Source organism: Malus sylvestris, chromosome 1, assembly GCF_916048215.2.
Source record: "Malus sylvestris chromosome 1, drMalSylv7.2, whole genome shotgun sequence".
NCBI lineage: Eukaryota > Viridiplantae > Streptophyta > Magnoliopsida > Rosales > Rosaceae > Malus > Malus sylvestris.
Window position 1 is genome coordinate 2,142,992 of NC_062260.1, and position 14,455 is coordinate 2,157,446.

Sequence of the window (14,455 nt, forward strand, 5' to 3'; positions counted from 1 at the left end):
TCTTTGTAGAGTCACTAATTGCATTATGTTGCTAAGGAGAATTTGTTGGTTTTATTTCCCTTGAGATTAATCTTGATTTATTCAATGAACCAAATTCAGTAGAAAATAATGATTTGGAACCAAATTAGTCTAATATATATATATATATATATATATATATATATATATATATATATATATATATATTTTTTTTTTTTTTTTTTTTTTTTTTTTTTTTTTTTTTTTTTTTGAGCTTTTATGTTTGGACCTCCCGATCTTGAAAACTTGTATCTGCCATTGGTTCTACAGGAATATTAACGTTCTTATCTCACCCTTAAATGGTGATGCAGTACCATTCATACAACAAGGAGCATGCCAATGCTCTTAATCAGGTTGGATAGACCTAAAGTCGTTGTTAGAGATGTGATTTAGGTGTAAAGTTAGTGTGCGAGTACGCATTCATCCAGACAACTAACTTTCCCACATTCCTACCTAATCATGTGTTTAATTGAATCGGTCACATGTATACAAGAAACATGATTCAATTAACTTGTATTTGAGGACAATATATATAAGATTATCCATAAGTAAAACAAACACCAAACTTGAATCCAAGAACATAGAAAAATGTTCACAAAGTAAATGGTTTACTAAGGGGATTTGGCCAACAAGGCCATCCATGTCAAAATTCGGTTCTTCCAATGATGTTTGGTGGAGTAAAATTAGTCTCACATATTGACTATTAGAATGGTACTCCTCAACAACATTGGTAGAGGCACGAACAGGTGCATGACCAATGATCTATTCCATCGAGACGGAAGTAGATTCTGCAGGGTTAAGGTTTGGGAATATTATCCTTTATTCTTGAAGTTTTAGGTCTTAGGCAGGCTTTGGGCATGATGCCACACCTTGGCAAGCCCTGATTCTACCATATGTTTGTGGTAGTAATCAGATCCAAGAATTTGGTAAACTTCTGCTTTCTACACTACTGTTTCAAAAGTGAGTTAGAAACAAGGAAGGATGAGAAAAGTATTCTCTAGTCAAAATTTGATCAGATTTATAAACTTCAAAATTGTACTCATCCATGGGGGTAATATGGTGTGCTTTAGGCAATGTCTTTCGTGATTAAACGGTCCATAGGAGCTAGCCAAAGAGCCATGGAATCCTTGTTCAGGAGGTACTTCCATTTATAATGCTTTGGGCATAAGTCTTCGAATGAAGATCATGGCGGAGGCTTATTCAACTCTTCCATGCCATGGTTGGCTTCAATTGTTTCTCAGCTTCTTGATAGATTCATGTCTTATACCCCACATAAAGTGGTTTTTATTAGAAAAAGTCGAACTTGTGACGGTTCGACAATCCACTGAATTGAAGGGAACAAAATTGTGATTAGTGCTATGGGAATGAATCATCCATAAGCATCAAATTTAGAACATTCGAGTTCTAAGACATAGTTTTCATGAAAAACGTTGGGTTTTCATGGGTGTATTGTTTTATGAAAACTTCGGGTTTCAAAGGCACTAAATTTGAAACTACAGGTTCAATTTAGTTTATGAACGTTTAGTTCAAAAAAAAGAGGTTCCTGCAAGAACATAGAATGCAATATACAACTAAGTGTAGTGGATTTGAGTTTCTTCAGGAACTCAAGTGTGAGTGCTTCGAGACTACAAAAGTGAGTCAACGGTTCAAAGAAGAGAAATAAATTATTGAATCGTTAATGTCCAAAAGTGATCTTTAGGTCAATAATTTTGGATTCATTATCAGATTAATGGACTACAGGTCACTTTTAATAAATTCAATAAATCGGGACCAAACGGGGTCGATTGTAGAAGCAAAAATAATAATAACATTCGGGTTAAAATTATTTTAAAATGCTAAATAATAGCATAGGGTCGAAAAATATAGCTGGAAAAAAAAATTTGGTTGCTATTGGGCTTAGGAAAGGCTGCTGTGCAGCCTAACTTATAAAGCAAGCTTCATGTTGTGCAGCCTAACTTATAAAGCGATGTGCTGGCTTCTGGGGACAAGCCTAGCTTTGGGCCGCGACCTAATTGAGCCCAATCAATGACTGGTTGATAGGCTGAAGGCGTTGGACAAGCCCAACTCGTGTTGGCTTGGTCTTGGCGCAGGTTGGAGTAAGGGAAAGCCCAACAAACAAAAGGCTGGTTATGATGCTATATAGGGCTGCAGGCCCAGCAACATTCAAAAACCCTAGGCCTGACTCAGCCGAAGTATTTCCCCAAAAAAAAAAATTCTTTTTTTTTTCGACAATCTTTAGGGTTTGAAAAACCCTAATTGCTTCTAGTTTCTTTCGATTCTTTGACTCACAAATTCCACATAGCAATTTAATTGCGTAATACATGAAACAAATATATATATATATATATTGACAAAATATATGAACATATTCAATATGTATATATATATATATATATATATATATATATCGGAAGAAAAATATAAACGTAGGGGGGTTCATGCATCATGGGGAATGTTTTCATGCTTCAAGGTCATTTCAAATATCTTACTTTATTTTAAGCATACTTGATTGGAAAAAAACAATAAAAGTCTTTGAATTTGTAGAAGATCCATCTCGAAAAGCCAGAATTTCATCTCCAATGCGTTGTATCACATTCAACACAGAAAAATTAAATTGAATCAATAGCATGTAGATCAATTCAATAAAATTATAAATTAATCATAAAAAGAATAATTAAAATGTAATATTCCCCTGATTGAAGATCAAAATCTCTTTAGTGCAGCGTCAAGAGCATGCTGATAATGTGTTGTAGGCATAATTTAATGAACAATTATGGAGGCCATATAGAGAGAGAATGTGCGGCATAGAGAGAAGAAGAGAGAGATGTGTAATTGTGGGTGTATTTGTATCACCCTATTGTGCCTTTATTTATAGTAGTAGGATAGGTAAAAACTTTTCCCTTTAGGATTACAACATTTAATAAGTAATCAACTCCTAATAGAAATATAAGATACATTCTCATATCTACTAAGATTTACACAATCACATTCCTAATCTAATAGGACTGCAACATCTAAGTGCTAATGTGGCACATAAATGGGCCCCACAAGATTTACAGGTTTTTATCATAAATGGTCCCTGAAATTGACCCACACCATCATGATGGTCTCTAAAATTGAAAATCGATTAATGTAGTCTTTGTAAATAGGTGTCGCAAATCAATATAATTCTTCCACCACAATTCTGTAAGATTTTTTATTATGTGCTGATGTGGGTTTAATAATTAGTTTAAAAAGTTGTCTAAATACATTTTGCACAGTAGAAATTTTTTTCTTATAGTAGGACCTACTCCGAAGAGAGATCCCTTCCGTATATTCTCAAAGGCACAAGGCTTGACCAGGGCCCAAGAGGGGGTTTGGAAATAGTTTTCAACCAACAATAGACACACCTCGGTTATAACCTCATTATCTCAAGGCATACATCATCGTTCTTTGAGTCACCAGACCACCAGGGAAACGCTGAACAAGCTCTCCAAGATTAAGGTTGTGAGGATATCGATCGCTTAAATGTCAACGGTAATGTTCTAGAAGTCGTTGCCAATCAGTCAAGCCGTCACCAAAGGTGATCTCGATCTAGGTTCAATTTGGTGAAAGGTGTCGAAGTGTGTAAATATGGGTGTATTGAGATTTTTTTTAAAGAATAGACATCAAATGAGGTAGAGGAATGTGGACTGGGTTTTTGGGTTCCCAACTTTTTATTAACTATTAAATTATTAAACTTATTTGTAATTTTTTAATTTAATTAGACTTGTGTGATCCATTTATGTGTCACATCTGCACATAACAAAATTGTGGCGGAATGACTACATTGATTTGGGGCACTTACTTGCAGGACTACATTAATCGATTTTCAATTTCGTGGACTATTTTGATGTCGCACGTCAATTTCAGGGATCATTTTAATGTCGCAGGTCAATTCAAAGATCATTTGTGAGAAAAAATGAACTTATGAGACCCATTTATGTGCCACATTAGCACTTAACAGAATTTTTAACATAATTGTGATGAAAGGACCACATTGATTTGCAACACCTATTTTTAGGGACTACATTGATTGATTTTCAATTTCAGAGACCATCTTGATGGTGAGGGTCAATTTCAATGACCATTTGTGAAACCCTATTAATAATATATGAACAATATTTATGTTAATTATAAATAGGTCAATCGTGTATTGTGATACTTAAATGCATTTAAAATAAACAAAAATTACAAAATCTGATACTACAGCTAGCACCCACTTCAACTAACACTCCATTTCCCATAGTTTTATATTTTAGAATAAGTCAATAAATAAGTCAATACAGATCAAACATTGCAACTTGCAGTGTCTATTTCCTGATTCTGTTTTCTAATTTGGATTTAGACACTGCATTGCAGTCTATTTACTGGTATTGTTTTTTCCATCACTCACATGCCTCCTACATGTTTCTTTTTACACTTTGGATTTAGACACGGCAATGCAGTGTCCGTTTCCTGGTTATATATATATCCCTCATCTGTGAGACTGAATTGTCATACAAAATTTCATATTCATTAGACTGATTGTCTTTAATTTAAAAGTCGATGGATTATATAATTTTGGTGGATCATAAAAGCTTAGAATGAGGTAGTATTAGGCTTAAACAGGTGGTGGGTCAACTTAATGAATTAGTTTAGTTCAATTTGGTTGTTGCCATTACTATTAGGTTTCCAAAATTTTCTGTCTTTCATGATACAAAGTGTTCAACCAAAAAATACAGAACTAAATACATAAGAAGCCGAGCAAATGACAATTTTGGCACCCCTTAATGCTCCTAATACTGATGGTATTAGACCCAGGTATGCTCCTATTCTGTCAATTCAACATAAAATCGGCTTTATCTAAATTAACTAAACAAGTTAACATTGAGAAAATTATTTATCTTTTTTGTGCATTTACCTCGTGTATGTTGTTAAAGAATCATGTCTGATCTGTTCAACCGATTTAACAGAACGTGCTTTAATATATAAACTAATAAAAGAAGCTGGCTTTGCCACCTTGTAATAGGCAATAAGAAAACGAAAACTATTCAAGGAAATTAACTTAAAGAAACATCTTTGTTTATAAAATTTAATTTGTATCTTGTGTTTCAGATTCGAGTACTAGTGTGTGCATTGAAGACTGTTACATAGAGAGTGGCGACGATCTTGTAGCAGTGAAAAGTGGCTGGGATCATTATGGAATCAAAATGGCTCCTCCGACTTCGAACATCATAGTTAGAAGAGTTCATGGCACCACTCCAACTTGCTCTGGAGTGGGAATAGGTAATGAAATGTCTGGTGGGATTTCAAATACTACCATTGACGATTTGCATGTTTGGGATTCTGTAGCTGAGGTTTTTTTGTTCTCTTCTCTCGATATAAAATAAATTAGATTTTCCGTATCTCTAAATTATTGAGTTTGAAGTGCTTTTCTAAGTATAAATTTATCGAAGTCTTGAGTATGAAAACAAATAATTTCCTTATATGAAGGAAGAGCATATTTTTTGGCATCGCCCAGGCCTCAAAAACCTTATTATCAGCCCTGCTGGGGTGTGGATTGGGGTTAAATAGCAAATGTTAGTATTAGTAACTTAATAATGGAAAGGGTGAAGATAATCATAAGGTTTTTGTGAACTGAACTTGTATAGAATTGATACAAGGGTAATGTAACAATGTTTTTGTGAACTTCATATTCATTTCATTTATGATTGATTTATGTTAAAGAATTTACAAGATATCTGAGTGAGTGAAGTTTTTGTATATCCAGTTCTTCTATCTTTCAAGATGCCAAGAGTTCAAACAAAACTACAGAACTATATACATAAGAAGCCGATCAAATGACTGATTAACTGCAAGACACGAAGATGAACGATTGTCGAAGCTTTTCAATAAACAAGAAATTAAGCTACATACATACAATACTGCATATTTGCTGCATACATTACATGGTTTAAAGTTGAGAGAAATTAATGGATTTGGATGGTTGGTTGTCCCTTCTGTTTGGATGATCACCATTTCCAGAAAACGTTGGAACCACACTTGTACTTGTCCTTGCCTTCGCACTCCAAACTAAGATCGTCAGAGAGAAATGGTACTTTCTGCATCCATTCATCCATTAACCAAATTTAATTAAGCAAATAAATTAAATATAATCAAAAAATAAATTTAAGTAAGCAAATAAATTAAATATAAATTCAATTCAAATGTTAAAATAAAACTAATTGCAATTAAAACCATGATTAAGTGGATTAATGGAGCTTGCAGGTACCTTTTGCTTGGCAAGATCTTGGCAGCCAGTGAAGTTCTCAGGGAACTTGCATGATCCAAATTGAACAGTGAATGCTCTTGCAAAGTTTGCACCGCTTGTTGCCAGCCTCTTCTTGTCATTCAGTTCCTATATATATGAGATACAGCAATGTAATTAGTATACATAATCAAATACATTATACGGCTCCATGACACTATTTTTTTTTGCACAATTAATTGACACATTTTCGTGGGACTCACTCTATAATGTATTTTAACAATCTCAACCGTCTTTCTTTTAGAACATCATTCAATATAGACATACACATGTATCTAGGTATGTATGTTGTGCACAGAGGATGCAGCTAGCTATAGCTACCTTGTTGGCTTTGCTTTTTTCGAGGTAATCATCAATGACACCGGCATTGGCAGTGGAGTTGGAAGAAAAAGCGGTGAAAGCAATGGCCGCCAGGGAGAGCAGCACAGCCCTTCTTCCATCAGCTCCTTGATTATTTTGTGTGCTAGGCTGTTGGGCCCTGAGTGCTACAACTTTGGTCTGAGCAGCCAATACAACTGAAGGCATGCAAGTCGTGTTTGCATTGACAAGTTCAGACATTCTGGTGCCAGAGACGGCATAGTTGCATGCCAGCACACTAGAGTTCATCGCTGCCATTTATTCCTCCCGTAGTTTCCTCTATATTTTTTTAGGAGAAGAATGTATCGGGATATATGGAGAGAAGTAAGTAGGCTAGCTAGGGTTGTATCACCAACAATTTTGGGGTTATATGTATATTTGTAATGTATGTGGATAAGGAGTGATTGTGGTGGGAGCGTGGTGGATAAGGTGAGATTGCCTTGCTCGTATCCTATTGGCAAGCTTTGCGCTTTCATGCTTCTGCTACCAATTTGGGACATAATTGGACTTGGTTTGTGTGGTGCCCTTGTGTTTTGGACCCATTTTAATTATAAAATCTTTTTTTTTTTTTTTTTTTGTGCCAATATAACAATGTATCTATACTGTGGGTGGGCGATTTGTGTTGAACCATAATGTATCTGACATAATAATTTCGTATTGAACTTGGTATTCACGAGATTCAAATTTTAAAACCTCTCACTTAAAAGTAGAGTATAAATTAGAAAATCACATCTTGTTCTCAGTGTCAATATTTCTCATCCTAATGATACAATGACCAAGAAAGTAACTAGACAAGTTTTTCATGACGGAGACAAAACCGACTACCATATCCACAAATTTGGAATACCAGATAATTACTTGTCATAAAGAAATTCGCTACAACTCTAATGTACAACTCTCTATGTCCTAGAAACGGAAGTCTGTCTGTAGGAAGTTTTTGTTGGAGAGTATCTATGTTAAACATTTGAATTTAAGTTTAAGATTCGTAAGGTAATTTTCTGCATTTTTATTAGGTGTTGTTTTAGTTTGAGGGATTTTATTGATTGTCATCAGACATTCAGGGTCACACAAACCTTACGTGGCGTGCAAACCTTAAATCTAAGACCTAACTATGTTCTTCAAGAATCAAGTGTGGCGGCCAAATGACCAAGCGTATACTTTGTTATAGATGTTGCAGCCTGAACTTCTGGTCAAACGATTATGGCTGAGATCGGAACCTCGCGGCCTTGAAAACAAGGTCGTGCAAATCAAATTGGAACGCCAACTTACCTTGGGATGCAAACGAATGACCCATGTAGCGAAGCACCACGGTTGAAACTCGTTTGCTGTCCTTTGAATGTAAACTCTGGTGGGTACAATCTTTTAACTTAACCTAAATCCGAGATGTAGCTTGCGTCAGGTTAGTGGTTAGTTATACCATGCACGGGCCAAGAAGGTTGATAAATACATTGAGCGTGAGACCCTCTCTCTGTTGCCAATTCCCTTGGTGTTCATATTTGCTTGCTAGCCAAGCATCAGAACTCGATGTGACAATACCATATCTATCTCTCGATAATACGGATGCATCAAATGAACCCAATATCAATTGGTCGGTTGGTTGTTAATTCTAAGAATCGTCATTTCATCATTGCCAAGCAAAAGCGAAAAACGAGTAAACTCATACTTGTTATCAGATGCTTTCACGCCGGACAAGCATACGCAATCATCCTCAATGAGCTAACTACCAATCTACTACTGCAATTCAAAGAAAATTTAGCGAGGGCCATCGAACGCCATTCTCCCATGATGTATTTACATAAATATAACATTAAACAGCTTTTCACATAGTTTAAACCTAATGTTATAACGCCTGATTGTGACTATTTTTACTACATCAGAAAGGATTCGGTGGATGTGCATCGCCCATCACCGTTAACCACCAACTACATGAAGGATAGAAACTACATCATCTTCTCCTACTTCGATTGCTCTTACATTTGAAACTTCAATATAATGGCAACGTAATATACCAGATGACCTGCACCAATTTCACTATGCATTCCGCATGCCACTTCAACTCAAAGCTAATTTGCTTACTCAGTTCTGGAGCTACATATCTGATGCCCTTAACTTTCTAGGCCTTTTAGGCTGCGCAGGCGATGATGGAGCTTCTGCCCTACCAGGGGCCTTTCGTTTTTGGTCTCGTTTACCAACTCTTTCCCCTGACATCCAATGGATATTAATGAGGTCAATAGTACTAGAAAAAAAAAACACAAAACCACCAAAAATATCAAACAAGCCATGCCGGATTAGACAAGGTTTCCTATTGTCACCTAATACATCACCTCCAAAACTTGTTGATTCAGGGACAAAAGTGCGATCCTGGTCACCACATAAGAAGACGCACTGTCAGAAAAATCCCATTGTTTGAATCACAAGCTAGCTTATCACCTGAGAAGTGAGAAGCCTACTACAAGCAAGGACAACGAACCTTGGGTGTGCCTGGTGTTTCGTATGGACTATCACGATAAGATGAGCCTTCTGCCTCCTTATATTGTAACTGATAACCAAAAGACAGTACATAGCAGGCCATAAAAGCAGTTTGGTTAAGGAAATCAAAATTACAACACATACCCCATGCAAACACTTGGAGATATGCAAATATCACCAATACATGTTTTAAGGAATATACGATGCTTTCTAAAAATTACAAAATATTTACAGTAGTTATAAAAGAAAAAGCTTAGCTAAGTGACACCTGTTTCTGAAGATTCAGTAGCGTCAGTATTTCTTTTCTTAATTCAAGATGCTGTGCACAAACGGATTTAGTTGGAACTCTCGGCTTTAAATTAACCTGTAAAGAAAAAATGCACTACTTTAAACTCTTTTAGAAACTAATGAATGAAGAATAAAGATATTAATAGGATTTGTTGCTCTGAATATAAATACGTACTATGCAATTTTGCATGGCAATATCCATGATTATCAAGAACCAAACGATCTAACTGAGCTTAATATTAAAACAAGATAACTAGAAGTGAGCAAACAATGATATCTAAACTTTCAAATAGAATTCAAGAATACACAAAGCAGGACCACCAAAAACCGCAAAGCATCTCTCTTCAATGAAAATTCTATAAGTTGTTACAACAAGTAATTGTCTAGAAATTCATCCACATTCGTGATAGAACAGACATTGCACTGAAACTGAATTATCAAGTGATTTAGCCTCTATGCTGATAAGGTATGGGAGACTCAAAAGCAAAGCAAAGGAGAAATTTATGAAACAAGATAACAAACATGGTAACATGTATGGATCTCAAAAATTGCCACTCAAGATAAAAATATACTACCTAGTGTGACAACGAAATAAGCATCTATAATTAATCAATAGTTCACGAAGTAGTACAGACCCCAAGTTCTTGCAAACTTTGCTCGACCCGCTTGATAGTCCGAAGTCCAGCAGATGAGCTTGCAGCTTGGATCATTTGGTCCAGCGCATATGTCCTAAGATACACCCGAAGCTGGAAATTTCCTCAATCAGTCCGTCAATAGACTCAAGAATGGATATCTCACATCTTTCAAAGAAATTTAAACAATATGGAGTGGCTCAAGAAGCAGTACAAGATTTTCCTTGAAGAAAAAATGGATACAAAAAGAACCAAAAATGAAGTCATGCAGTAACTTTCATGGGAAATGAAAGAGGAAATAGAACTCGGTTTAAAAAAAAAGAGGAAATAGAACAAAATCTAGCAAACCAGTTAAACATACCATTCGGAGAGAAGCTAGAGTAGAGGTATTCTCTGCCATTGAAGTTGAAGGTGCAACCATTGCAGAGGGTAACTCGGAGTTGGATGAGGGTGACAGAGTCTCACCAGGAACGATAGCCCTCTCCACATTAAATGTTATAGGCAACTCTGACTCTTTAGCATTCTGAAATACAGAAAAACTAAGTATATAAATATGCACAACAGTCAGGTGCATGCACATAACTATTCATTCTGTTGAAAACTGAACCACCAATATATTGGCATAATCTGATATCTATAGGCTATAACCCTTCCACAAGTCTCGAGTCACTAATATATACTTTTAAAAATTCTATTTAATAGAAATAAGGGTTATCAACAGATACTGGAAAACCTCCTAATTCAGGAAACATGGGTTAGTGGTTTACCAAGACAAGGAGGAATGCTGAACCGATGTAAAGGTACATATCTTGATACTACGGTCTAGTGGTATTCCTCTTCACTTGTAAGTAATAGGTCTTAGATTAGATTCTCACCAAAGGCAAATTTGAACCACATTATTGCTAGCCCATTGTGAGGCTTAGCCCACCCCCTCCTTAGTGTAGATAATATCATTTGTTCAAAAAAACATGTATCTATCTGTAACAAAGCATCAAAGATCTCTATACACTTAACACAGTTAGCAAACATACCCCAGCCACAATTTATTACTTACAGAAGTAAAGTTTAAGTTTACAAATTTGTACAAATTCAGCTAGAACTAACATGAAAGTTTAAAAATTTGTAAGCGCAAACTTCAAAACGAAAAGAGGAAAATCCAAAACCAAAAGAAAAAGGATAGTTATTGTGCAATATGAAGCATTCTACTTTCGAGAAGCATTATACTTTCGAGAAGCATGGCACTTATTCTACCCACAGAGTAGAAGCGTCAAGAAACTACAGTTTCCTAAATGGTTGTGAACTCACCAGTAAATACAAATAAAGCACAGCAGTATATGTACCGGTAAACTTACCCTTGCAGCCATGCGTGACTCAGCTATTCTTTTGGCTTCAGCCAGAACCTAAGAAAATTTACAATGGATCAGACAAGTAAAGAAAGGACCGTATCCATTTGAAAAATCATATTCCCAATTAACGTCGCAGGGCCACATGTAAGAATTAATCACTAAATAGATGGATGAAATTTATACCTCCGAGTCTTTTCTCTCTTGGTGCTTTGTTTGAGAGAGAACCATGGACAATGCTCGCTTGCGATCTCTCTCTTGTGTAAATTTGTAAGGTTCCTAAACCAAGACAAAACAAGAGAAACCAAATCAGAAAAAATATGTTAAGTAAAGAAACTAATAAAAGGGCAGCCTGTTCAACATGTCTGCCCCAATGCAGGGTCTATAGAGAGCAAGACATACACAGCTTAACTAACTTGCTCCCACAGAGATCGTCTCTGCCAACAAAAAAGAATTAATATTCGCCTAAAAGATCAGTTGACAAAGCTACAAACCTTAACAATAGGATGCTCTGAAACATCTCCAGGCGATGCCGCAGCTCTAGCAATTAATATAGATCGAGATACTACAATAAAAAGTGGTGTAATCAGCATCAACAAGAACCAAGTCCAATGATCTTTCACAACAGTAATCATTTAAAGATTCATGCATAGAAATCAAAGCATAACATGAACATCATGAAAGTGAACCAAACAATGAGCAAAAAAATTCATGAAGAAAACAGAGAAACAATACCTTTGTAATAGATTTACCAAAAAAAAATATAAAAAAATACCTTTGTAATAGCGTTCCTTCAGTTCTTCCACAGTACGAGAAGACGGGAACCTGTCTGCTATCACAATGAAGCGTAGATCAAACTGTTGACACAATTCAAACAATTGATCCGTCTCTTCCTTTGTCCACATCTAATGAAGACAAAATTTAGTAACAGCAAATGAGACAAGGAAGCACACTGAAAAGCATTCTCACAATTAAATTCCTACTTTCCAAGCTTAATTATGGTGGGGCCGGAATTTCAGATGGCAATATTTGCCAATAATAAGAACACTTAAAACCATTTCATATGATGCAGAGCTGGATTTTAAAATCCACTTAAAACCATTTCATATGATGTGGATCTGGATTTTAAAATCTTAACCTAAATTAGATTAAAAAACGCAATAATCTTACCATCTAATACAGCACTTATTCAGGCCCTAAAATCCAAATACCCTAAATTAAATGACATCATACAAATAAAATCTTGATTTGATACCTACATCATCAGTCAAATGCTTCTCATACTCCTCGTCTGTGTATTTGACAACATCCACAGACTGCACAGAGTTTGAAAAATAAAAATAAAAATAATAAATATACATTCACTTGCATGCGAAACAAAGTAAAAGTCTATGACCATACGAAGAGGGACAATCCTTTCCCAACACAGTTATGGATAAATGTACCTTGTTATACTTGGCAAAGGAGTAGTCACCAATAGGTGGGACACCATTTACAACTCTAACCTGCAAAATACAAGCGACTAAAGACATGCACAGCCCAACTAGAGGGAAAAAAAAAATCGCAGAGCTTGGAGGCGCGCTACATAAGGTACAAAACCTACCCAGTGATAGAGCTGTAAATTATCTTTCCGAGCAGAACTTGTAAAAGGAAGCCACTGCCAAGTGATCTGAAAGCATAATGCCAGATTTAGCATAACTGATTATCGAAAGTCAAACACCCGAAAAAACTAACACCGCATAAAATCAGTAACCGGCTACATTCTCAAGCAACTCAAACCAAACACAATAACAAGGCTTCAGGTAATACTACAAATGTGAGTAAATAAACATATGATGAACAAAATTAACCTTTTCGTCAGTCGGAGGCCGTTTTTTCAGCTGTAATGGCTCCACTGCCGGCATGAGAGGTGGAACACCCCCGATAAGCGCATACACCTGCACTTCGACAAGCCCAAACACGCATTATTAATTCAATTTCTCAGTTGTTCGAGATTATTCAACCAAATTTGAGAAACCCAGCATGCATCATCCCCAAAATTTGATAAATTTAGGCGAAATTTGTGAAATTTAAGCGAAATTCGAAAAACCCTAAACACACACAATCAAAGCATACCTCGCGCGAAATGCCATCTGGTTTTCTCTGAGACTCCTTAACTGGTCGAGATTTCTTCTCCTGGGATGCGGGATGCGAGGTTTTGGACAAGCCCAAGATGTCCTTGGCATCCATTGCAATTTCCCCCAACAATTTGGGCGTTTGCTTGGGACTTAAGACGAGACAACGCGACGTGCGACTCTCTCGGTTGCAGAAGTCTAGGCGACAAGGAAGGAAGAAGCACTGGGTGCAATGGAGGAGTATTATTACTATTACTGTACTAGTAGGTTGGTGTGGATATATAGGACTGGAAACATTGGAAGACCCCAAGACGTATTTGCCATTTTTTATTCGGGTGCTGGGATTGTGGGTAGCCCTTGCTCACCCGGGAAAGCAAAACATGGAGGATGAAATATTGATTGATTCAAAACATAAAGGTATCATTTGGTATGCAGACAGTACGGGATGCAATGGAATGGAATAGGATGGGATGGGATGGAACGGAGAGTGAGTAAAGATGTCCTCGGACGGAAACATGAAGGAAGAAAGAGACAGAGAGGTTATAATTTTGTGTTCCACGGATGTGGAACGAGTTGTTCCAAGAGGTGAGGCAGAACGAAAATTCACCGTCCCGTGTAACAGCGCGTTCCACCCATTTTAGGCGCATCAAACGTGGGACGGAACGCCTCATCCCACTTCGTTCCATCCTGTCTCACATACCAAACGGTACCAAAAGGACCAAAATTAACATGGAGGATCAAATATATTGATTGATTCAAAACATAAAGGACCAAAATTATGTATTTGTAGCCACTTGATTCTACGTTCCTGTGATATTTCTCTTCACTTGTAAGTGGTCTTAAGTTTAACTATCGTTAAAGACGAATTTGAACCATATTACGCTAGTCCATTGTAAGGCTCACATTCCCTTAATGCAGATAATATTT

The 14,455-nt window shown here is 36.4% G+C and overlaps 2 protein-coding genes across 3 annotated transcripts; both read right to left on the reverse strand.

The window, feature by feature from the left end:
* Positions 1–5,886: 5,886 nt before the first annotated feature.
* On the reverse strand, positions 5,887–7,037 carry LOC126617926 (photosystem I reaction center subunit N, chloroplastic-like). The gene is made up of 3 exons (XM_050286009.1): positions 6,647–7,037; positions 6,290–6,415; positions 5,887–6,119 (listed from the first exon to the last, which is right to left on the reverse strand). Exons 1-3 carry the CDS (start codon positions 6,938–6,940, stop codon positions 6,030–6,032), a joined length of 510 nt encoding a protein of 169 aa, XP_050141966.1. The 5' UTR covers positions 6,941–7,037; the 3' UTR covers positions 5,887–6,029.
* Positions 7,038–8,422: 1,385 nt separating this feature from the next.
* LOC126617936 (SWR1-complex protein 4-like) lies at positions 8,423–14,000 on the reverse strand. 2 transcript variants are annotated; one of them, XM_050286017.1, is made up of 15 exons: positions 13,530–14,000; positions 13,265–13,351; positions 13,018–13,083; positions 12,860–12,919; positions 12,674–12,730; positions 12,190–12,319; positions 11,909–11,979; positions 11,601–11,693; positions 11,424–11,471; positions 10,433–10,594; positions 10,075–10,185; positions 9,420–9,515; positions 9,153–9,221; positions 8,995–9,043; positions 8,423–8,883 (listed from the first exon to the last, which is right to left on the reverse strand). In XM_050286017.1, the coding sequence occupies exons 1-15, from the start codon at positions 13,641–13,643 to the stop codon at positions 8,771–8,773; spliced, it is 1,326 nt and encodes a 441-aa protein (XP_050141974.1). In that variant the 5' UTR covers positions 13,644–14,000; the 3' UTR covers positions 8,423–8,770. The 2 variants fall into 2 exon arrangements, with proteins under 2 accessions (XP_050141974.1, XP_050141978.1); XM_050286021.1 differs by having other exon boundaries at positions 9,007–9,043; positions 13,530–13,999.
* Positions 14,001–14,455: the final 455 nt, after the last annotated feature.